Source organism: Schistocerca gregaria, chromosome 4 (assembly GCF_023897955.1).
Source record: "Schistocerca gregaria isolate iqSchGreg1 chromosome 4, iqSchGreg1.2, whole genome shotgun sequence".
NCBI lineage: Eukaryota > Metazoa > Arthropoda > Insecta > Orthoptera > Acrididae > Schistocerca > Schistocerca gregaria.
In genome coordinates, this window is record NC_064923.1 from 113,155,497 (window position 1) to 113,182,074 (window position 26,578).

The following is a 26,578-nucleotide window of genomic DNA, read 5'->3' on the forward strand; positions in this document are numbered from 1 at the left end:
GAAACGAAAACTGTGATTTGCTGAGGATATTATTGTTGCCATGGTGAGATACTATTCTAGAATACATTACCTTCTCAAAAGTCTTCTGACGACGCAAGCACCGTACCTCCACGCACTGCGCTCAAGGCGGAACCGATGTCCTTATGGGATTTCCTAGATGAGTTATGTTACCGGACCACTGGTCCCCAAGTTAGCGAGATAGAAATCTGTTTGGATAAACATCCCACTCACAAGGAAGCTAAAACGATTTGATAGGCTCCCACTTCAACTTTGCCAACTAATCATTCACGGAAAATTGTTCTACTTGCCATGTATTGTCGTAATATTCGAGTATTGGATTTATTTGTTCCTGAAATTAATAAATCTCATCCTGACCCTAAACTTCGCAATTATGTCAGTAATTATATAACATCATTAGAAAATCCTGCATTTAATATGAATTTCTGGGGGAGATTATTCAGTTTGTTGTAGGTAATGTAAAGGGGTCAATCCCATTAAAAACAGAGCCAAACGGATTCTTTCGCATCGTTGCGCAGAGTAGGGAGAATGGGACTTCCTAGAGATGGTTTCTATCTTTGCAACTGTGAGTTACATGTTTTACTCAAATCAGGGGATTAGTTTTACCTCGCCACCAGGTACCCTTTAAACCGATAAGTGGTATACCAGTAGAGATTGGGCTAGCAAACTTATGACAAAGAGTACGCATGTGGTTGGTACTCTTCGTCTAAATCGCAATGGAATTCCCAAAGAAATAGTTGTGAACAAACCGAAATGGCCGGAAGTGATTGTGAAAGAGAACAGTCCAAGGAACTGTGGTCCTGAAATGAAACAGAAAATACGCGCTTTGGTTCTTTCCACCAGGAATTCGAGGTAAATGGAAAAAGTGACATCCAGAAGACGGATTTATGGAAATCCAAAAATTGTTATTGCCTGTAATATGGGAAACGCTGTTGACCTTACTGACGACGGTTCAAACCCGTGTCCGCTTATTCAGATTTAGGTTTTCCGTGCTTTTCCTAAATCGTTCCAGGCGAAAGACGGTAGGATTCCTTTGAAAGGGCACGCTCGATTTCCTTCCGTATACTTTTGACACAATCCGAGCTTGTGTTCCGTCGCTAATCATCTCGATGCCTACGGGACATTAATCCAAAATTCCTTTCTTCCTGTTGCTCTTACTGATCAGATGAGTGCATATTGCGCTCCATCGAGGGAGACAGTGAAATGGTATCGAAAACCAGCATTCTATCTGTTTTGGAATGTGTTACCTGTATTCCAAGATGCGAGGGGATGGAAAATGTAAATCACAATATTTCGGACACAGTTGATAGATGCGCTGACACGAGACTCAGAAGACAGAACTGTAGTCAGGATCGAAACAAGTAGAATGAAACACTGGTTGGAAAAAAAAGGAAGGAAGGCGCACAAAATAAGAGGATATTGTTGTGAATTTTAAAAGACAGACATAAAGCCATGCGGGCGCACAACAGTTAGAAAGTTATCTAAACAGGCAGTTACTTACCTATTGTAATATGCAGAAGTCTAAACCCCATCTCTGTACTAAACATTTTAATGAACTTCATTACAATTGTAAGGGACAGTCAAATGAGAACCTAACTCCCGCCACAACGGGTCCATAGAATGGCTCCACACAAAGACAATCGCCACACGTATTAAGACATTTATCCCACTGTGTGATGAAACGATCAATTCCTATTTTGCAAAACGCGGACAACCGCCACACTATTACACCTGCCGTCCGACTGAAAGCGGCGCTCTCGTGTGCCTTTCTTCAGGCCGCCAAAGATGTGAAAATCACAAGGTGAAAGATCAGTGTGGGAGCGGCCCTTATCGCACAACAGGGCGACTTCGTCCGACAGCATTCCTGGACATTTTGACTTCACGACACGTCACGGTTTCTGCATAGTGTCTTCGTAGCGCCGGGCGCGCATTGGTTGTGATTCGGCATTCGAGGGATTCGACGAGCAGAGCTGAACACCTAGCACCCGCCCCCCTTCACCCCCTCATCCAGCGGTGCCAATCGGACGAAGGCTACGCTTCAGCTGTTTGGTCGGGAAACGCTGCAAACATTCTCCGTACGGGCCTGGACCTTTCACCGTGTGATTTCCGAGTCTTTGGCGAGACGAAAGACATGCGTGGACGTTGGGTTCAGTCGGACGAGGAAGTGCAAGAGCGGGTGCGGTTGTCAAACTGTCAACAGGCGACCGCGTTTTAAGGAGTATGAACTGACTATCTCGTCTCGAAGTTGGACAGATGTCTTTAGAGGGTAGGACGTCAAACCGGCCTCCTCGGAGCAGGAGAGGCACCACAGGACACTGTCTATACTTTTACAAATACATTCATAAAACTTTGTCAGCATGACCAGGAAGGACTCAGGATTCACACTCATAGCAATGGAAGTTATAAAACATAACAAATTACATTTTTTGCGTGCGAAATTTCATCATTTAATCACTTACTATGGGCTGCATTTGTTACTACAGGTACACTTTTCTTAATAGGTAAGAGAGATGAATTTTGCACAGCCTACAAACCATACCTACAGGCGTAAGAAACTCTAGAATTTATTTAATTAATGAAAAATGAATGTGCTGTTATATTTTAAACTTCATATTTAGAAAAAAACTGAAATATTACAGTTGAGTTATATCAATTTTTACCACAAATTTTAATAGATTTGGAAAATTGTAGTTTAATAGACCTGTAAGTATGGTTAGTATGCTGTGCAAAATTCATCGAAGAAAAGTGTACCTATAGCAACAAATGCAGCCAATAGTTAGTGAAAAAATGATGAAATTTCACATGGAAAAAATTTTATTTTGTTATGTTTTTAAACTTCCACTGCTATGAATGATAATCCCGAATCCTTCCTGGTCATGCTAACAGAATTTTATGAATTTATTTGTAAAAGTATAGAAAATGGAAATTAAAATGTCCTTTGGCGCCTCTCCTGCTCCAAGTCGGCCCGTTTGACGTCCTACCCCCCTTTAATGCATGTGGCAATTACTGTGTCTATGGAACCGTTGAATGGTCCCGTTGTTTCTGGTGTTCGATTTCCATCTGACTTTTTTCACACGACATTTGTTTTCCAACGTTGACACTGCCTTTCCTATGCACTGACATCCTCCGCACGAAAAGTGCTCTGTGACTCTCCACGACTGCGTCCAATCGAATAGTATACTATCAGTCCAACGGGACTGACGGTATGCTTAAAGCGTTAGCGCGATGGCTACTAATTTTTCTCGTGAGCTTGTAATCTTGTAAGCACACATTTACGTTACTGTACACATAAAGAAACTTACAGCTGCGGGAGCTTGTACTGACACGAAAACACATATTATAAACCGGTACGTACACATGGCGCCCGCGAAAGTCCCCACTGTGTAGTTGGGAGCTCCGGCTGCTACCTGCGCGGCGTTGGCGAGTCTCCCCAGCGCGTCCTGCGGAATTAAAATCACTCTGGCATAAGGACGACATGAGACGCAATAACGTCGTGAAAATACTTATAACAATTACCACGGAAACATTCAACAAGAAGAGGAGGTTCTATGTGGAAGCATGGACGGTGTCCTGAGGAAGATACTGGCGAAGTGCTTCATATGGAGCGTGGCATGACACGGAGCAGCAATGTGGACGCTGACGACAGAGGAAAAAAAGAATAATAGAAACATTGGAGATACGGATTTGGAGGAGGTTGGCAGGCACAAAATAGGCGGAAAAGGTGAGAAACGAGAAGGTGTTGGGAAGAGTGGGAGAAGAGAGATAAATTTGGAAGGTAATCCGGAAGAGGAAACACAGTTGCCTTGGCTACCGGATGAGAACAGATTGTTTTAATTTGGAAGAGGAAATATACTTGGATTGGGCGCTGGCTGATAACCTATTGTTTACTGATGGATGCTATAGAAGAAACGTTGAAGGAGAAGGAGAGGACGTAGAAGATACCAGTGGACGGTGGACAGTATAAAGAGAGGAAACAATTATGGGAAAACAAAGAGGGTAGCAAATAACAGGTCTGCAGGGAAAATAACATGTGAAGGTGATGATAATGATGACAGCATAAGGCGTTGTCTATAGGGAAATGTAAGCTAGTGAATATTTGATGCATTTGATACTATGTGCCTACAATTGAAGTGCAGGAAGTCTCAGAGGTCCCAGTGGGGATCGTAATTATCGTAAGACAGCAAAACCTGATAGATACGCTAATATGTTAATGTGGAACCGATTTTCGCTGAGAAAACGAGAATTCCAGTCTTGGCCACCAGGTGGAAATCTGGCGAGGTGAATGCAAGAAACATGTATAGTAATTATTTCATATATAATGGATTAGGAACGCGGTGTGGACAGGGAAGTTTAGACAATCAGAAAAGCATAATGTTAATTTTATTACAGTAATGGCTATTAAAATTGTTACACCAAGAAGAAATGCAGTTGATAAACGGGTATTCCTTGGACAAATATATTATACTAGAACTTAAATGTGATTACATTTTCACGCAATTTGGGTGCATAGATCCTGAGAAATCAGTACCCAGAACAACCACCTCTGGCAGTAATAACGGCCTTGATACGCCTGGGCCTTGAGTCAAACAGAGCTTGGATGGCGTGTAGAGGTGCAGCTCTCCATGTAGCTTCAACAGGATACCACAGTTCATCGAGAGTAGCGAACGGCCACTATTGACCAAACGTTTTCAATTGGTGAGAGATCTGCAGAATGTGCTGGTCAGGGCAGCAGTCGAACATTTTCTGCATTTAGAAAGGCCGGCACAGGACGTGCAACATGCGGTCGTGCATTATCCTGCTGAAACGTAGGGTTTCGAAGTGATAGAATGAAGGGTAGAGCCACGGGTCGTAACACATCTGAAATGTAACGTCCACTGTTCAAAGTGCCATGAACGGGAACAAGAGGTGACCGAGACGTGTAACGAATGGCACCCCATACCATCACGGCGGGTGATACACCAGTATAGCGATGACGAATACACGTTTCCAAAGTGCGTTCACCGTGATGTCACCAAACACGGATGCGACGATCATGATGCTGTAAACAGAACCCTGATTCATCCGTAAAAATGACGTTTTGCCATTCGTGCACCCAGGTTCGTCGTTGAGTACATCATGGCAGGCGCTCCTGTCTGTGATGCAGCGTCAAGGATAACCACAGCAAAGGCCTGCGAGCTGATAGTCCATGCTGCTGCAAACGTTGTCGAACTGTTTGTGCACATGGTTTTTGTCCTGCAAACGTCCCCATCTGTTGACTCAGGGATCGAGACGTGGCTGCACGATCCGTTACAGCCATGCAAATAAGATGCTTGTCATCTCGACTGTTAATGATACGAGGCCGTTGGGATCCAACACGGCGTTCCTATTCCCTCCTGAACCCACCTATTCCATACTCTGCCGACATTCATTCGATCTCGACCAACGTGAACAGCAATGTCGCGATACGATAAACCGCAATCGCGATGGACTACAATCCGACATTTATCGAAGTCGGAAACGTGATGGTACGCATTTCTCCTCCTTACACGGTTCATCACAACAAGGTTTCATCAGGCAACGCCCGTCGACTGCTGTTTGTGTATGAGAAATCGGTTGGAATCTTTCCTCATGTCAGCACGTTGTAAGTGTCGGCACCGGCGCCAGCCTTGTGTGAATGCTCTGAAAAGCTAATCATTTGCATATACAGCATCTTCTTCCTGTCGGTTAAATTTTACGTATGTAGCACGTCATCTTCGTGTTCAGTAAATATCAATCTAAGTTACAGGAGGACAACGAGCTGCTAATGAAGGCCAGTAGTGTTTTAATCCCCATTTACACAGTTGTTCAATAAGAGCACCAAAGACGCCAACGAGATTCTGAACAGCGCCAAGTGTGCATCTAGTAGCTAAAATTGGAACCATTTTTTCAGCTTAAATCCATTCCAAAATGACCCATTAACACATGTGTCAAATTTCGTTGCCATACGATACTTAAAGCCCACGCTGGACCCCCACGAGTAGCTGCACTTTACTAATATTTATTATCACCCCGCTCATATTAAGAGGGATCAGACAGCAGCTTACCAGTGTTTCCCAGTCTTCAGGCGGCTCGGTGGTGTATCCCCACGGGTAAAGTATCAGCTGCAATAGAAATTACACGGTCTTTATATTTTCCACAAACAACAAACTGGCATAAGGTGCAAAAAGTTAAAATGAGCTCAGAACCGTTGAAATGCTTACTGCTGAAAGAGAAGGAAAGAAGAGGATAGAGTGTTACCAAACATTGGTAGTAATTTTCAGTCAGGTGTTCAGTAAATATCAATCTAAGTTACAGGCGGACAACCAGCTGCTAATGAAGGCAGATGTAGAGCTGCGTGTGTGTGAAAATGTGTGTGAAATCTTATTGGAGGTCATCAGTCCCTGAGCTTACACACTACTTAACCTAAATTACCCCAAGGACAAACACACACACCCATGCCCGAGGGAGCACTCGAACCTCCGCAGCCACCAGCCGCACAGTAAATGACTGCAGCGTCTTAGACCGTTCGGCTGTAGAGCTGTGCATTCCGTGAAATATGAAGTAGCTTTGGACGGCATGCTGAATGTCTCGAAATCAGACTTCATCAGATCTTAGCAATACCTGCGAGCTGCAATGTGCGGGATCTGAAGTAGAACAGTGACATAATCTCTGTTACAGGCATATTAAAATTAAAACTACGTTTTGTTTGTAGTGTAGTGAGAAATTTTTGGAAACTGGAGCCTCACCACGAAAGAGGTAGCGTAAAAAATATTCGTACGGTGTATAATGCAACAACGTTCACCATGTAGAGGCAATGTCAGGTCTGATTAGTTCGTAAAATTCAGAATATGCATTAAGATCAGTGAGAATGGCGTGAACACGTTTACTTCTGTGAAAGAATCACACGTAAATGCTGATGATTACATCGAGGAAAGATGCCTAATATCCTTCAATGTTGTTGTTGTGGTCTTCAGTCCTGAGACTGGTTTGATACAGCTCTCCATGCTACTCTATCCTGTGCAGGCCTCTTCATCTCCCAGTACACACTGCAACCTACATCCTTCTGAATCTGCGTAGTGTAGTCATCTCTAGGTCTCCCTCTACGATTTTTACCCTCCACGCTGCCCTCCAATACTAAATTGGTGATCCCTTGATGCCCCAGAACATGTCCTACCAACCGATCCCTTCTTCTGGTCAAGTTGTGCCACAAACTTCTCTTCTCCACAATCCTATTCAATACTTCCTCATTAGTTATGTGATCCACCCCTCCTTCAATAACCTACTTGAATAACTACAAAAATAGACTGTCATGGTGAAAATAATGCGTATTCTTCAGGTAGATACCTATAGTTCACCACGAGACTATGAAGACTCAAATGATTCGTCAGTGCATAGTTGTATTCTTTTAGACCACAGACTTGATTCCTCTCTACTGTATGAAACTCCTACGCTTTCCTCCATTAATTAGCCATAAAATAACCTACTACTATTACCAAAAGAACCCTCTGCCCTACACTTATTGTTTTTTATGTAGACGCTGATGTACGAGACTCAATAAACCTGAGACGTCATCCTCAAATAAATCTGAGGCGTCATCCTCAATGGGTCATACAATTTCTTTACTTTGTTCTTGCGTCTGTCAATGCTTCGTGTGTGTGAACAAAGCCAAGTAGCACAGTGCCTCGAAGCCTGTTTTAAACTATAAGTCCCCCTACAACTGAATACGATTAAGTCATTTTAAAGGTCTGAACCACGGGAGAGCACATGATCTGCAATAGAACGATCGTCGACGGAAGTACAGAATCAGCATATGGGAAAGTGCAAATACCTTTAAGAAGAGTTAAACGAAAAGGCCTTAATCTCAAGAGAGCAAAATTAATTCCACTTTTAAATTCAGAGCAGATGGTCTATACAGTGGGCAAGTACATTGAAGGCCTCCACGAAGGCGATGAATTTTCTGGTCGGGTAATACAAGAAGAAATGAGTCCGATTTGGAAAAATATGATAGTGAAGTATTATAACCAGAAATTTACATGGCTTTGCAAAACTTTCTATAAAACAACGCAGACAGAATTAATAATATACTTCCTCACATTGTAAAATCATTCCTGAAAGTGGAAGCTAAACGATTACTCCAGTTAGTGTGTAGAGGCTGTGACATTCAAACTAAGCCGTCCGACTTTTGTAACAAAATCATCCAAACAATTCAGCTGATATTAAGGGGTAAAGAAAGAAAGAACTATTGCACAATCAGTTTGATCCTCATGATTCCAAGTTTCTGACATGAATAATACACAGGAGAATAGAAAAAGACTTCGCATATCTTAGATCACGTTCTGTCTGGCTTCAGGAAAGGTAAAGGTGCCACAGAGGCCGTTTTGATCTTCCCTTTATAATGGAATTCAAATCTTGAGGAGGCAAGACAGTCTCATTGAATCTGTCGAACTAGAAAATGCATTTGAATACGTAAACAGGTGCAACACGTTTGATGACCTAAAATTTAGGTAAAACATGCAGGGAAAGACGGGTAATGTTAAAACGGACCAGAACCAAGAGTACACAAAAAGAATGATGCGGTATACTAAGAATGATAGAGACAAGAATGCAGTCGTTCTGCATTACTGTTCAATTTTTTTTATCAAAGAAGTAATGAAGGAATTAAAAGAAATATTCAGAAGTATGATAAAAGCTCATTGTGAAACGACTGAATGATAAGATGCGTTCTTGCTTTCCTCAGTGAAACTCAATGGAAGAAACAGCCAAATGAGCACAGAATATCGACTGGGAGTAAGTCAAGCAAAGACGAAAGTAGTGAGGAGTAGTAGTAACCAAATTAGCAGCAAAATAAATATCAAAAGTGAAAACATGTAGTAGTGAAGGAATTCTGCTACCTTGGAAGCAAACAACGCGTGATGGATGAAGCAAGTAGGATAAAATGAGAAGACTGGCACAGGCGAAGAGGGCACTCCTTTGCTGAAAGAAGCATATTTGTATCAAACATAGCACTAAATTTGAGGACGAAACATCTGAAAATATTTAGTACATCATAACATGGAAGTGAATCAAGGCCTATGTTACAACCTCAAAAGAAGAGAATTTAAGTGTTCAATATGTGGTGTCAGAAATTACTAGTGAAAGCTAAGTAGAAAGATGGCGTAAGGAATGAGGAGTTTCTCTGCAGAATAACGCGAGGAGACGAATGTAAGGTATAAAAATAAGTAAAGGAAGTGATACATCGCTAAAATATGGTTGCTCACAGCCACAGAAACAAGATGTTTCAGTCAGTGTATTATTACGGCATACAGAACAAATAGCTATGGAAGTCGCGCGAAGTGTCACTCTACGTGCCATAACAGAATATATTGTGACAGGCTTCTTCATATCAGTCGGAACCATTAAAAAGCAAAGTAAAAGGCCATGTCTCTCAGAATTCCACTCCCTCGAGCACGGATGTTACTACCTATATGAAAGAAAAAAGTTTGGAACGTATATTATCTCTAACGAAAAATTACTTCAAGTGTTTAAATATTTATTAGACTCAAAAGAACAACTGCATTACTTTTCCAAGTTTTCTGGTTGAAGCTCGGCGTGCCTGTGAAATTTATTACTCTCATTCTGGTTGTGGTCTCTATATACATCTTTTTCAGTTTTTTAGCGCTGTCGTTCTTCATATCAATTAGCCCTTCCGTACTTGTCAGAACACGTCATGCACGTAATTTAGCTTTCATTAATAGCCCAATCAACCAAGACCAAAAAGGGACGGTTAGGAGGAAAAGATCGCGTAGTCACATACACTACTGGCCATTAAAACAGCTACATAACGAAGATGACGTGCTACAAAAGCGACATTTAACCGACAGGAAGAAGATGCTGTGATATGCAAATGATTAGCTTTTCAGATCATTCACACAAGGTTGGGGCCGGTGGCGACACCTAAAACGTGCTGACATGAGGAATGTTTCCAACCGATTTCTCATACACAAACAGCAGTTGACCGACGTTGCCTGGTGAAACGTTGTTGTGATGCCTCGTGTAAGCAGGAGATATGCGTACCATCTGGTTTCCGACTTTGATAAAGGTCGGATTGTGGCGTATTTCGATTTCGGTTTATCATATCGCGATATTGCTGCTCGCGTTGGTCGAGTTCCAATGACTGTTAGCAGAATATGGAATCGGTGGATTTAGGAGGGTAATACGGAACGCCGTGTTGGATCCCAACGGCCTCGTATCACCAGCAGTCGACATGACCGGAATCTTATTCGCATGGCTGTAACGGATCGTGCAGCCACGTCTCGATCCCAGAGTCAACAGATGGGGACGTTTGCAAGACAACAACCATCAGCACTAACAGATCGACGACGTTTGCAGCAGCACGGAGTATCAGTTTGGAGACCATGGCTGCGGTTACCCTTGACGCTGCATCACAGACAGGAGCGCCTGCCATGATGTACTCAACGACGAATCTGGGTACACGAATGGCAGAACGTCATTTTTTCGGATGAATCCAGGTTCTGTTTACAGCATCATGATGGTCACATCCGTGTTTGGTTACATCGGTGTGAACGCACGTTAAAAGTGTGTATTCGTCATCGCCATACTGGCGTATCACACGGCGGGATGGTATGGGGTGCCATTGGATACACGTCGCGGTCACCTCTCGTTCACATTGACGGCACTTTTTACAGTGGACGTTATATTTCAGATGTGTTACGACCCGTGGCTCTTCCCTTCATTCGATCCCTGTGAAACCCTACATTTCAGCACGATAATGCACGACCGCGTGTTGCAGGTCCTGTACGGGCCTTTCTGGATACAGAAAATATTAGACTGCTGCCCTGGCCAGCACATTCTCCAGGTGTATCACCAATTGAAAACGTCTGGTCAATGGTGGCCGAGTAACTGGCTCGTACAATACGCCAGTCACTACTCTTGATGAACTGTGGTATCGTGTTGAAACTGCGTGGGCAGCTGCACCTGTACACGCCATCCAAGCTCTGTTTGACTCAATGCCCAGACGTATCAAGGCCGTTATTACTGCCAGAGGTGGTTGTCCTGGGTACTGATTTCTCAGGATCTAAGCATATGTCAGTTCTAGTATAATGTATTTGTCCAATGAATACCCGGTTATCATCTGCATTTCTTCTTGGTGTAGCAATTTTAATGGCCAGTAGTATATTTGTGTACAGTGTTAGAGGGGTGAGGGGGGGAACATCATGAAAAAGAAAGTGAAATTCCTGACCGCTACGCCCTGAGCGTTGCGAGAGGGTGGCGTATAAACGTCACTTTTTTCGTGTTTTCCCGAATATCTTTAAAACCGCGGCTACCAGGGAAAATGTTTCCCAGTACAAAATCAAACTACATTTCCTACGAAAAAGAGGCAATTAATTTTTTTTCCAGGACTCACGGTTTCCGCATGGCATAGGAGGGAAAAATCGCAGATTATTCTAAATATTGTTTTAAATTAATGTTCATCTTAAAATTGAGTAGGTGAAAACAAATATTAAAGGTGTGTACGATGTCTAAGTGCAGTAGATCCATATTAAGAGATAGACTGCATTGCAGGGTTGTAACAGAACGAAAGAGGGGGGGGGGGAGGGGGTAAAAAGAGCGTGGGAATGTACGTCGCTGAATTATGTTCACGCACTACCCTGCTCCATACCTCTACAAACAGAAAGTGATTCTCACTGTCCCTAACCCACTAAGTCACAAAAAACAAATACAGGGTATCTCTCAATATTATTCCGACGCACCACAGTGGTTTTACGAATCACTGGCGGTGCAGTGTGGGGACATGCCTAGGGTATATTTATTTTACCCAAAATGCTTCAACACTACATGGAATGCAACATGAGCACAAGAAGTACATATGGTCAGAATCTGTGTATATCTCTGCAGACTTTTCTAACTGCTAGAGGGGCAAATTGATTGTTAGTCACACTGTACCTCCCGTCATTCCCTGTCAAGTTGTCTCGTGTGAGAAGACGAAAGAAACCTTCAGTATTGGCGAGGCTCTCCGATACTGGAATAGCACCCCAGCTTTTTAAGTAACGGGGAAATTTTCCCTTTACCTCAGGTGTAGGTGGTCTATTGATCTGATATAATTTCATATACGCGAAAGAACTCCCCCCCCCCCCCCCCCCCCACCTTCTAACAGCCGTGTACCGTAAGTCTCTAGAGGAACGAAAGGTTCCAAATGATTGGAAAAGAGCTCAGGTAGTTCCACTTTTCAAGAAGGGTCGTCGAGCAGATGCGCAAAACTATAGGCCTATATCACTGACATCGTTGTAGAATTTTAGAACATGTTTTTTGCTCGCGTATTATGTCATTTCTGAAAACCCAGAATCTACTCTGTAGAAATCAACATGGATTCCGGAAACAGCGATCGTGTGAGACACAACTCGCTTTATTTGTTCATGAGACCCAGAAGATATTAGATACAGGCTCCCAGGTAGATGCCATTTTCCTTGACTTCCGGAACGCGTTTGGTACAGTTCCGCACTGTCGCCTGATAAACAAAGCAAGAGCCTACGGAATATCAGACCAGCTGTGTGGCTGGATTGAAGAGTTTTTAGCAAACAGAACACAGAATGTTGCTCTCAATGGAGAGACGTCTACAGACGTTAAAGTAACCTCTGGCGTTCAACAGGAGAGTGTTATGGGACTATTGATTTTCACAATATGTATAAATGACCTAGTAGATAGTTTCGGAAGTTCCATGCGGCCTTTCGCAGATGATGCTGTAGTATACAGAGAATTTGCAGCATTAGAAAATTGCAGCGAAATGTAGGAAGATCTGCAGCAGATAGGCTCTTGGTGCAGGGAATGGCAACTCACTCTTCACATAGACAAATGTATAGTATTTTGAATACATAGAAAAAAAGGATCTTTTAGTGTATGATTATATGATAGCGGGACAAACACTGGTAGCAGTTGCATCTGTAAAATATCTGGGAGTATGTGTACGGAACGATTTGAAGTGGAATGATCATGTAAAATTAATTATTGGTAAGGTGGGTGACAGGTTGAGATTCATTGGTAGAGTCCTTAGAAAATGTAGTCCATCAACAAAGGTGGTGGCTTACAGAACACTCGTTCGACCTATACTTGAGTACTGCTCATCAGTGTGGGATCCGTAACAGGTCAGGTTGACAGAGGAGATCGAGAAGATCCAAAGAAGAGCGGTGCGTTTCATCACAGGGTTATTTGGTAAGCGTGATAGCGTTACGGAGATGTTTAGCAAATTCAAGTGGCAGACTCTGCAAGAGAGGCGCTCTGCATCGCAGTGTAGCTTGCTGTCCAGGTTTCGAGAGGGAGCGTTTCTGGATGAGATATCGAATATACTGTTTCCCCCTACTTATACCTCCCGAGGAAATAACGAATGTAAGATCAGAGAGATTCGAGCGCGCACGGAGGCTTTCCTGCACTCGTTCTTTCCGTGAACCATACGCGACTGGAACAGGAAAAGGAGGTAATGACAGTGGCACGTAAAGTGACCTCCTCCACACACCGTTGGGTGGCTTGCGGAGTATAAATGTAGATGTAGATGTCGACATTTTTGTGGAGACATATTGTGTCTCAACTTCATCTTCGATAAGGATAGAAGCTGAAGCAATGTAGTAAAATTTGTGTCAAGGACCGGGATTGAACCCAGGTCTCCTGCTTACTATCTCCCTAGAAAGCAGGAGGCCCAGGTTCAAGTCCCAACCTTAGCAAAAATGTTAATTCATTACTTCAGCCCCTGAGACTCAATGGGTCTCCAGGAAAATATTACACCAGATCAATAGCAATTAATAACGTACACCTCGCTATGCTACAAAAGAGAAAGTATAAACATGCAGCTAATGAAAGGAATTGCAGACACCAAAAACTAAGATTGGCAGGTAGTTCAAAATGGCATTGCAGGGATGGCTGTATGAGAATAGTGGGTATGTAGAAGTATGAGCAACTAATGGAAAGACCTCCTATAAGAAAATTAAAAGAACCTCGGAGAGAATAGAAACAGCTGTATGAGTGTAAAGAGGCCAGATGGCAAAGCAGTACCAACAAAATTAGGGAAGTCAGAAAACTGGAAGGAATATTTATGCAGGCTCTACAGCTTGGAGACCGTATTATAGAAGGAGAGGAGAAAGTACTTGAAAATGGGTTGGAAGGTATCATAACTGCGAGAGGAATTTGACAGAGTACTGAAAGACGTAAGACGAAACAAAGTCCCTGGAATAGATTACATTCGCTCAGAATTTTTGAGCTGCTTCGGAGACCCAGCCATGGCAAAACTGTCGTACTTGGTGTGTAAGATATATGATGTAGGCGAAATACCCTCTGACTGCAGGAAGGATGTAATAATCCCAATTCCAAAGAAGGAAAGTGCTACAGATCTAAATATAAAAGAATTACCAGGTAAATTAGGCATGCTTGCAAAGTAATAATACAAATTTTCTTAGAAGAATGGAAAAGCTGGAAGCACCTCACCTGGTGCAAGATCAGTTTAGGTTCTGAGGAAATGTAGGAACATGCGAGGCAATACTGACCCTGTAACTTATAAGATAGCTTAAGGAAAGGCCAACCTATGTTTGTGGTGTATGTGGACTTACAGAAAGCTTTTGACAACGTTAACTGGACTACCCTCTTTCAAATTATGAATGTGGCCAGAGTAAAATACAAGGAGCCAATGGGTATTTACAACTTATACAAGTACAAAAAGATGTTCGAATGCGTGTGAAATCTTATGGGACTAAACTGCTAAGGTCATCAGTGCCTAAGCTTACACACTACTTAACCTAAATTGTCCTAAGGACAAACAGACACACCCATGCCCAAGGGAGGACTCGAACCACCGCCGGGACCAGCCGCACTATACAGGTATCATACAAGAGTTATATAAGAGTATAGGGGCATGAAAGGGAAGCAGTGGTTGAGAAGAGAGTGAGATGATGTTATTCAAACCGTACGTTGAGCAAGCAGCAAAGGAAATCAAAGGAAAATTTAGTGCAGGAAGTTCATGGAGAAACAATAAAAAGTTTAAGGTTTCCAGACGACATGGTAATTCTGTTGAACGGAATGATTAGCGTCTTGAAAGGTGGATATGAGGTGAAGCACTGACAAAAACCAAACGAGGATAACGTAATGTAGAGGAAATAAGTCATGTGATGCGGACAGAATTAGACTATGAAACGAGACACTAAAAGTAGTGGATGAGTTTTGCTATTTGGACAAAAGAATAATTGATAATGATGTTCGAAGTAGAGAGGATATAAAATGTAAATTGGCAATGGCGAGAAAAGAGTTTCTCAAGAAGAGAAATTTGCTGACATCGAATGTAGATTTGTTATGATGCCTTTGCTGAAAGTGTTTATCTGGAGTGTAGCCATGTATGGAAGTGAAACAAGGACGATAAATGGTTTAGACAAGAAAGGAATACGGACACTTCAAATGTGGTGCTACAGACGAATTCTGAACATTAGACGGGTAGATTGCGGAACTAATAAATGGTATTGCATCTAATTCAGGAAAATAGAAATTTATGGATCAACTTGACCAAAAAAAGATGGATTGAAAGGGTACATTCTGAGGCATGAAAGAATTGTCAGATTGGTAGGGGAGGAGTCTGTATTGGATACAAATTACAGAGGGAGAACAAGGGATGAATACAGTGAGGAGATTCAGATGGACGTAGTGTCAGTAGCTATAAAGAGCTGAGAACGTTGCTGCAGGATAGAACAGCGTAGACAGCTGCGACAAACCGGTCTTCGGATTGAAGGCCACAGAAACATGCTGCAGAACAATATTAGTAAATAGAAATTCTTCCAATCCATATGTGGCATACAGCAAACCAGTGCTTAACAATATTACATAGTCTTGGTTGCAATTTTAGTTTCTTTTTATTTTCCAACGACGCGTTTCGCCTTATTTAGGTATCTTCAGGTTATCTTTTCTAGATGGACGCGAGAGGTACCAAGATCTGCATAACGCGTTCCCGTTCACAGGAGCGTCTAACAGAGTAAGGTGAGGGCTCAGATAGTAAGCATAATATAACTGAGCCCCAATCTTATTCTGTTACACGCTCCTGTGAACGGGAACGCGTTATGCAGATCTTGGTGCCTCTCTCGCCCATCTAGAAAAGATAACCTGAAGAGACCTAAATAAGGCGAAACGCGTCGTTGAAAAAAAAAAAAAAAAAAAAAACTAAAAAACTAAAATTGCAACCAAGATTGTCTTTAACTAATAATGTTAGTAAATGATTCTTCAAAATTAGAGGAGTTTTCTCTGTGTCCGATGTTTCCATTGCTATTATGCTCATATATTTGACCTTTCTATCGACTCATTCAAAGAAAATGGATGTACATGGTAACGGGTAATAATGCTAAAACATTTTATTGTATTCTACTTCCATCGTTTTGACTTAGCTTCAGGCAGTGGCACGAGCAGTTACGTAAACCATTCCGCAGTATGTGTAGTCGGCTGCCACGCTGTTACGCTGAGCTAGGGACGCCAAAATGCTATTGCTGAGTGAGAGACGCCAAATTTATGCCCCAAATCCGCCGATGGGAGGACAGGGAGCCGTCACGTGAGATACGCCCGAGGGTCGGCGAGGTAGCTGCCCCAGCAGCGGGTCTCTCTCTAGCCTGCCAGCTTCCTTACCCCTGGACGTGTCCACCAGTCCTTCCCATTGAGGGCAAAGTGCCCTTTCCGTACCAAGTGCGGTTCAAGCCGCCGCCGTAGCCAGTTTTCATGAACATTGTGTGGTAGTTCTTGAGAATAAAACCCATTTTTTCGCTGAATCCTGGCATTTATCATTTTACGTGTAGGAAAAACACCGCGGATGCTCACCTGCTACCATCCTGACATGCACGGGAATAAGGAAAGTAGGAGTACCTGTACGAACCATCGTGTCGACGACGACACCGCGGCTATTAACGACTTCACGGCAGCTCAGTTGAGTAACTACACTCCTGGAAATGGAAAAAAGAACACATTGTCACCGGTGTGTCAGACCCACCATACTTGCTCCGGACACTGCGAGAGGGCTGTACAAGCAATGATCACACGCACGGCACAGCGGACACACCAGGAACCGCGGTGTTGGCCGTCGAATGGCGCTAGCTGCGCAGCATTTGTGCACCGCCGCCGTCAGTGTCAGCCAGTTTGCCGTGGCATACGGAGCTCCATCGCAGTCTTTAACACTGGTAGCATGCCGCGACAGCGTGGACGTGAACCGTATGTGCAGTTGACGAACTTTGAGAGAGGGCGTATAGTGGGCATGCGGGAGGCCGGGTGGACGTACCGCCGAATTGCTCAACACGTGGGGCGTGAGGTCTCCACGGTACATCGATGTTGTCGCCAGTGGTCGGCGGAAGGTGCACATGCCCGTCGACCTGGGACCGGACCGCAGCGACGCACGGATGCACGCCAAGACCGTAGGATCCTACGCAGTGCCGTAGGGGACCGCACCGCCACTTCCCAGCAAATTAGGGACACTGTTGCTCCTGGGGTATCATCGAGGACCATTCGCAACCGTCTCCATGAAGCTGGGCTACGGTCCCGCACACCGTTAGGCCGTCTTCCGCTCACGCCTCAACATCGTGCAGCCCGCCTCCAGTGGTGTAGAGACAGGCGTGAATGGAGGGACGAATGGAGACGTGTCGTCTTCAGCGATGAGAGTCGCTTCTGCCTTGGTGCCAATGATGGTCGTATGCGTGTTTGGCGCCGTGCAGGTGGGCGCCACAATCAGGACTGCATACGACCGAGGCACACAGGGCCAACACCCGGCATCATGGTGTGGGGAGCGATCTCCTACACTGGCCGTACACCTTTGGTGATCTTCGAGGGGACACTGAATAGGGCATGGTACATCCAAACTGTCATCGAACCCATCGTTCTACCATTCCTAGACCGGCAAGGAAACTTGCTGTTCCAACAGGACAATGCACGTCCGCATGTATCCCGTGCCACCCTACGTGCTCTAGAAGGTGTAAGTCAACTACCCTGGCCAGCAACATCTCCGGATCTGTCCCCCATTGAGCATGTTTGGGACTGGATGAAGCGTCGTCTCACGCGGTCTGCATGCCCAGCACGAACGCTGGTCCAACTGAGGCGCCAGGTGGAAATGGCATGGCAAGCCGTTCCACAGGACTATATCCAGCATCTCTACGATCGTCTCCATGGGAGAATAGCAGCCTGCATTGCTGCGAAAGATGGATATACACTGTACTAGTGCCGACATTGTGCATGCTCTGTTGCCTGTGTCTATGTGCCTGTGGTTCTGTCAGTGTGATCATGTGATGTATCTGACCCCAGGAATGTGTCAATAAAGTTTCCCCTTCCTGGGACAATGAATTCATGGTGTTCTTATTTCTATTTCCAGGAGTGTATTTTGGATCGATTCGATGGTCGTTCTGTGGGAGGATTTCGAGTAAAGTGATTTAAGGACAGCACAGGTATACTTAATCAGAATGAGTGACAGATTATTGGTATACCACTCTTACTTGTATAAGTTGATCTTCTACCTTACTGAAGTGTTAAAGTTAGAAGTGTTAAACAGTGAGCAAGCAATGTACGAGGAGAGGCACATGCATCTGCTCAGCCAGTACTTACAGGTCCATAGCTGTGGAACGTCAGATAAAGCTTGATGCGATCGGCGTTCGCCAGAATGTAATCCCTCAGAGCCCTCGTTTCGGGCTCGGAAAAAACTTCAGCACCTGCGTAGGTAGTCGAACACGGGTCGTCACTAGCACCTACCTCTGGAACAGACACAGACGTAAACGAAAGCTTTAGTTTGGAAATACTTGATTGAAAACCCCCAATCGTTTTATGTTGACATTCATCTACAAAGGTCACATTCACTAACGTCCGTAAGTTACGGGATTTCTGAGACCCATGAAAATAGGTAACTGGCTACAAATAACGTATCAAAAATGGTTCAAATGGTCTAAGCACTATGAGACTTAACATCTGAGGTCATCAGGCCTCTAGACTTACAACTACTTAAACTAAAATAAGGGCATCACACATATCCATGCAAGAGGCAGGATTCCAGCCAGTGACCGTATCAGCCGCGTGGTTCCGGACTGAAGCGCCAAGAACCGTTCGACCACAGCGGCCGGCTGTAACATTTAAAATGATACATCCGTAACAGATAATATCTCAAAGCCTTTCTTTGAACACGGCACCGGAAAGTTAGTTTGGATAACCGCCGATAGGGTCGCACTGGTCATAGTAGCTGAAGATGGCGGCGAACCAGACAGACAAAGCATTTCATGTGCTTACCAGTCGCTAGCAAGTGTGCAAAGAGATTACCAGTTTCACCAACAGAAAGTTTATAACAGCGTAGAGAAGTCGTACAAGAAATTTAGGAAGGATTGCTGTCTTTGCGATGCAAACTTTCGTGCCGACAGGCCGTGTCTGATCAGACAATGGACCGTGTGGGAGACGAGAAGGGCCATTTATGGCCGAAGAGACACTACGGTCGCTAGGGGCACCAGGTTTAAGACTTCGGTTAAGTACCCATGTAATTGGCCTCAAATTTCGCAGAAACCCTACCACAACAACAAAAACTACTTCAGCATGTTACATGTTACAATGTATCTGGGAGGTTTCTTCACATGTAACATTCAACTTACACAGTTAAATCATGTTACGTGTAACACGTTTATATGAAATTAGATGATACTTATTGTATTTATTTCCTAGTTTCTCCGATGAAAAGTAGAATCATTTGTCAACTATTCATTTAGAAGTTGCATTAAAACACTTGTAAATACAACTCTTGATATCTTTTAAAGCTTTTAGTCAAAGCAGAGAGAAGAAGCCCAATAAAATTCTTCTGGGTTTGAGGCCGCATTGTCAGCTTTAAAATTCTGACGTTTCGGTGACTGTTGTAAGGTGCCTTCCTCAGGGTGTATTGCTAACTGCTGAATGAGCTCTACTTTGGTTACTTACATACTATGGAGGAGTGCTGTCATTGGATATGAGGGTGAGGAGGAAGGGTATCAGGAGTTCGTTTTATTGTCTTTGCATTGCGTGTTGCTATTGGCGTAAATAGGTGTTTTCCCTTGGAATTTCCTTTATTGTTGAAATTAGTGGAAATCGGCGAATAGGAAACTGAGCGGCGACTGCAGCGTAGCGCTGTTTACTAACTGCCTAGTATCGCCTAGCGCGTGTCAGAAATCTGTGTACCCTCCGCCGCTGTGGCGTACCAGGCACCTGTTGATTTTCCTAGAGGTGTCGTTCCGCAAAGGTGTCACTGCTGGCAGACAGGACGCTGGAAGTCGGTACCCCTCTTCTCTATTCATATTGTTGGGTCGCTTGGCTATTTCTATAGCCTCTCTAATCTTACTCCTCAAATGGTTCAAATGGCTGTGAGCACTATGGGACTTAACATCTGAGATCATCAGTCCCCTAGAACTTAGAACCACTTAAACCTAACTAACCTCACACACATCCATGCCCGAGGCAGGATTCGAACCCTCAACCGTAGCAGTCGCGGGGTTCCGGACTGAAGTGCCTAGAACCTCACGGTCACCGCGGCTGGCGCCTTCCTCCTCAAACTAAACGGCTGTTTCACCAGTACGCGGTCCTCTCGAAATTCGATCTTCATCCTGCACTGCTCGTGATGTTCTGCCACCACTGATTTGTTGTATTGTTTGAGGCGGATATATCTCTCGTGTTCAGTTAAGCTTGTGTTTATTTGACGCCCAATCTCACCTACATACACCAGTCCAAATTCGCACACGATTTCGTTAACAGCGTTCGTGTTACACCTCCACTACAGAATCTCGAAGAGTTGCGACACCACATTACTGCAGGTGTCCTTGCCGTCACTCCTGATGTGCTACGTCCTGAATGGGCAGAAATGAATCATCGATTAGGTATGCGCCGTGTGACAAAGATTGGACACATAGGCCATTTGTAAACATTGTACAAAAACTTTGAGAGTTTGTCTTTAACATACTGTAACATTCGTTAAGTTGTTCTGTGCCATTACCTGTACCGTTTTCTTTTGTTATGTTTCATGGATATCATACACTGTTCAGTCACATCAATGTGACCACACATCAGTAGCCTTTTGCCGTACGGACAGCTGCTCTAGGCTTATCGGTTGAGGCGCGGACAGCCCGATCGATATGGTTCCACAGATTCGAGGTTGGGTTTATATCTGGGAAGTTTGGTGGCCAGGCAGTACGAAAAACTGATCACGGTGCTCTTCAGTCGACTTACGTACATTGTGAACTGTGTGACGCATTCCATTGTCCTGCTGCTAGATGCCATCGTGCCGAGAAAAAAACTGCATGTAGGAGTGGGCGTGGACCTAAAGGATAGATGCATACTTGTTTTGATCCATTGTGCCATCCAAGAAATGCCACGAAAAATTTCCCAGCCTGTAACGCTCCATTCTACTCCCTGGAACCTTTGCTTTTATGCTTTTCTCGTCGTACAGGCCAACGACCATGTGTCACCTGGGGAATAAAATGTGAGTCATCTGAAAAGCCACCTGGCGCCACTTAGTGGTAGTCCAGATACAATAGTGGAGCCTTCATGGCTGCAGAGATCAATACACAGCAACGTTCACTGAATTGTCATTGAGGAGACACTGTATTGGTAGCTCTTTGATTTATTTGGATGGTCAGCAGCTCAATATATGTACGTCAGTGCGCTCGCACACATCTCCACAGCTGTCGTTCATCCTCGACGTCTATGACGTATGGTGCATCTACTTGCCTCAGCACCGTTTCTGGACCGTGTTTCAACCGTCAATTAGAGCGATTCACAAACAACAACCTAAGTGCACATGTTATTCCAAAAACGTTATCGTGGAAGTAGGGGCCAGGAGGTGCTGGTAAGGAAACATGAACTGCTAAGGTTATCTTTTATTTTAGAAGGCTTTCTCAGTAATAAATTTTTAAGTATGGCACTTATTTTAAAAAATTTCAACACTTTTTCAAATAGATTTACAATTTTCATCATGAAAAGGAGATTACCAGGTGTGACATTAACAACTTGCCAATAATTTCAACTCGATATATATATATATATATATATATATATATATATATATATATATATATATATATAAGACAACAGTTAAAAAAAACTCTTTTAAAAATAGCTCTATGTAAAGGATATTCGAAGGTTTGACATTAACAACAAGAAGATTTTAAACTTGTTATATCGATAAGGGAACAATTCCAAAAACTTTAAGTAGCTAAGCAAAAATAGTTGTCTCTCGCCAGATGCATAACTTATATTTTTTACTAGATAAATGTGAATAAGCCATCACACAAACCTTAACATTAAAGGCAGTTCCAAAAAAAAAAAATCCTTAGCTATGTGGGGGAGTGACACGGGTAAGGGGGCGCAAATGACAATAGGCGGAATGGTTACTGGTGGTCTACAGGGCCATAGCAGATTAGCCCCAAAACTTCCATTACGAGCCGCCACCTCCTCGAGTTACTGAAAATCAGAAGATGTAGGAAGGGCGGTGCCTGTACAGACTCCGAACGACGGAGATCCGCGACACCGACCCTAAATCACCCAATCGAGGTTTGAATGGAAACGGCCCGACCAAGAAGCAATTACCACTTTCCCGTGGACAGGCAAACGAAAATTGAGGTGGAGGACCCCAACAAAACCACTGGTGAAGAAACTCATACACTTCACTAGCACTTGAAAACCTCATGACTAACTCTGTTACATAAAACAGTGCTCAACTTCTCACACTCCACCCCAGCGCCGGGAACACATCGCACTTCCAAAGGCTCGTCAGAGCCAACCGCTGCCAGTGATTTCAATGACCACCACCTCTCTCGGTCACCGCCCAGTACGTACTCCTCAATTGTGACGCGACCGTATAGTTGCTCCACCTCCCGCCAGAGGGCGGCAGCGATCCAAACAGCGCGCCAAACCGAAAGGGCCATCGCAAACACTAGACGCGAAACGAAAGCACTTCGCCTGGCCCTTTCTTCGAAGAGCCCGACACAACTACGGCTCAGTGTTGCTTTACCATGGACGGGTAACTTTAACCACTAAGCGACCCGAACACTTTACAAACTTAGTCTTTCGAAAATGCTTTCGCTCTTGACCCTAAAGCCAATGATCATACCACTGCCACATGTCGTCTACGAGTGGTTATTGCAGGGTGATGCCGAACATAGGAGAGAGCCACATATGACTGGACCATGTAATTACCCGGTAAACTACATCATGGGGATGCTGTGACGAGATAACATGAAAATATGTGTGACACTACAAGATGGCAGTAACAGACAGCATAATGTGCGTGAAACAGTCGCTGCGGACAGACGCATTGATCAAAGTACTTGTTGAGATAGGTCGTCGACTGCTGCGTTCATTATGGCCTTATATAGCTCATGTCAGACCGCTGCAGCGCTGAGGAACACATTTATGCCACTGTATTATGATTTGTTTGGTATGCGAATATCTCCCCTATAATGCAAGTGGTTTCTAGAAGCACATATCTTGTGAAAATCAGCTCCATCTTTTCCTCCATTACATCCAGACTACTGTAGATGACGGCGTTCACGCCGAAGCCGCGTTCCTTGGTTTATGAAAAGCATTAGACTCCGTTCCACCCTGTAAATCAGAACCAGAATACAAGCCTGTGGAATACTGGAGCAACATTGTAACTAAATTCGAGACTTCCTAGCAGACAGACTTCAGTGGGTCTTTCTTAGAGGGACTATACCTGCATGAAAAACACAAACACACCGGAACACCACCTCCGAATTTTACTGTTAACACTACACACGCTGGAAGACGACGCTCACTGGGCATTCGGCATACCCACGCCCTGCCATCCGATCACCACATTGTGTACCGTGATTCGTCACTCCACACAACGTTTTCCCACTGTTGACTCGTCCAATGTTTACTCTCCTTACACCAAGCGAGGCATAGTTTGGCATTTACCGGCGTGATGTGTGGCTTGTGAGCAGCCGCTCGACCATGAACTCCAAGTTTTCTCACCTTCCACCTAAACTGTCATAGTACTTGCAGTGAACCCTGATTCAGTTTGGAATTCCTGTGTGATGGACCATCTTCAACTGTCGGCAGTCTCTGTCAGTCAACAGACGAGGTCGGCCTGTACGCTTTTGTGTTGTACGTGTCCCTTCACGTTTCCACTTCACTATCAAATCGCAAACAGTGGACGTAGGGATGTTTAGGAGAGTGGAAAACTCCCGTACAGAAGTATGACACAAATGACATCCGATCACCTGACCACGTTAGAAGTCCGTTGAGTTGTGCGGAGCGTCCAATTCTGCTCTCTCATCTGTTTTAAAGTGTTAATTTTCATCTCCGCAATTAGGAGCGCAGTCATTAGCGCTAGCGCTAGTAACTTACAGCGGTGTTTACTAGTAGCTCGTATAAAAAATATGAAAAATTTTTCATTGAGAATAATTTTAAATGCTAAAGAAGAGAGAACGAAAAGCTTAAAGACTTGTATCTGAATATATTAACTTGATATAAAAGGAATCGAGAATACCAATAGACAAATTGACTATCGTCTGTCCGCCGCCATCTTAGCAAAAATATCTCCGCGGCTTTTGAATCGAGAATTCTTAGACACATAAATGTAGTTAAATATAAATGAACGGAAATAAATGTACACCGGTCGTCCCGAATCTACTAAAATCTGTAAAAATAGTGCTCAGAGCATATTACGTAATACCAATTTCTTATTTGCTGATGTGTGAAGCCAAATTGTTTCGGACGATTTACATGAAATATTTTAATAGGAGTCATGCGTCAGTGTTGTGCGCGGGTAGTATTTTGTTTCTAAATATTCCGTTTGCTAGAGAAAATTGCTTCCATCATAAGTGACAGTTGTGTCAAATCTGATAAATGATGCGCAATTTAGTGCCACTCACACAACTTTACAGACAACATTTCTACACAACTTTAAGTAGAGATTTCTTTAGCACAGTGACAAATATCAACCGGGATAGTCATTTCTGAGATCAAACGAATTGTTACACTGACAATAGGTAACTGGTTTCATTTTTTTTTATCTACCTGAAATGTCATTTATAAGTAATAAAAGTTACAAAATACTATAAACCGGTTCCGCCACACGATGTTATTACGAGATGAGTCCAAACAGGACCAACGAGTTGTGATTCTTTTCTTGGCTGCCTAAGGACACACACCGACAGACATCCATCGGAGAATGAAGGACGCGTATGGAGCAGCGTGTCTGTCGAGAACCGACTGCTACGAGCGGCACTGGTGCTTCATGATAACGCACGTCCTCTTATTGAAATCGTCGTAGCACAGAGGTTACGCCAATTCAAGTGGGAAGCGCTCGAGCACCCGCCCTATAGACCTGATCTCACCCCCTGCCGTGGAAGTGTAGATGATCCCTGTCGGATCAGTATGTGTAGCAGGCAGTTACGGACTTCTTCAGTCAGCAGGACACGGCGTTTTCAGAAAAGGGTATCTCCAACTGGTATGTCGCTTCAATGTTCGCTGTGATTTTGCCTGATTGGCATATGGATTCTGGAAATTACAGCCTTAGAACAAAAACTTTTTGGTTGCCTCCCATAGTATTTGTGAAAGAGATATCGCTGGTAGCAGGAACTGCCGCGTAAGTCGTACGAATGCACCTGAAGTACACAGACTTTGTAATACTATTTACGGGATGAGCTAAGGCCAAGCTGAGATTTATGGAGAGATCCTAAGGGAATATAATTCTTTCATGAGAGGACGTCACAGCAAACATAAACACAGCCAAAGACTTGCAGACAAACAAAAATTACACGAAGCGAAATGTAGTGTGAGGAGGGCTTATGAGAGGCGTTCAACGAATTCGAAAGTACAGTTCTGTGTACTGACTTGGAAGAAAATCCTGAGAAATTTTTGTCTTATGTCAAAGCGGCAGGTGGATGAAAACAAAATGCCCAGACGCTCTGTGACCAAAATGGTACTGAAACAGAGGATGACAGACTAAAGGCCGAAATACTAAATGTCTTTTTCCAAAGTTGTTTCACAGAGAAAGACTGCACTGTAGTTCCAACTCTAGATTGTCGCACTGATGACAAAATGGTAGGTATCGAAACAGATGACAGAGGGATAGAAAAACAATTAAAATCGCTGAAAAGAGGAAAGGCCGCTGCACCTGACGGGATACCAGTTCGATTTTACACAGAGTACACGAAAGAATCTGCCCCCCTTCTTGTACCCTTCAGATAACATTATTGGGTTTAAGGAAATAAGATTACAAAACTTCGTAAATCTAGCCTTCATAGATTATGAGAGGTACACAAACTTTAAAGAACATACTTTTCAGGAAATGCTGTTTAAAGTTCAACTTTACGTTTTTTCTTGTGTCACCTCTTCAGTAGGCCGCAGATTTGTACTCAGTATCCCGTTTCCATACAAGGCTTCTGTGCGGGTTTCTTATTTTCTGCTGTATTTCCTTTACCTGGCCTTCCGTTTACTTTTCAGCTGCAGAGACGCACTGCAAATCTATTTTTCTCAATATGTCGTGAGGGAAATTTCCTACATTACCTTTCAGGAACTTATTGTCTATGAGCTCTACTAAAAAATTAGA

The 26,578-nt window shown here is 43.7% G+C and overlaps 1 protein-coding gene across 3 annotated transcripts in view; it reads right to left on the bottom strand.

Moving 5' to 3' along the window:
- LOC126266990 (carboxypeptidase B-like) overlaps positions 1 to 26,578 on the bottom strand; it is a 112,988-nt gene that overhangs the window by 24,463 nt on the left and 61,947 nt on the right. For 2 of the 3 annotated variants that reach the window (XM_049971731.1, XM_049971729.1), the window contains exons 5-7: positions 18,607 to 18,752; positions 6,081 to 6,137; positions 3,374 to 3,458 (exon numbers count right to left, since the gene is read on the bottom strand). In XM_049971731.1, the coding sequence (XP_049827688.1) occupies positions 3,374 to 3,458; positions 6,081 to 6,137; positions 18,607 to 18,752 (288 nt within the window). The remainder of the gene's footprint in view (positions 1 to 3,373; positions 3,459 to 6,080; positions 6,138 to 18,606; positions 18,753 to 26,578) is intronic. The other variant, XM_049971730.1, reaches the window with a different exon arrangement.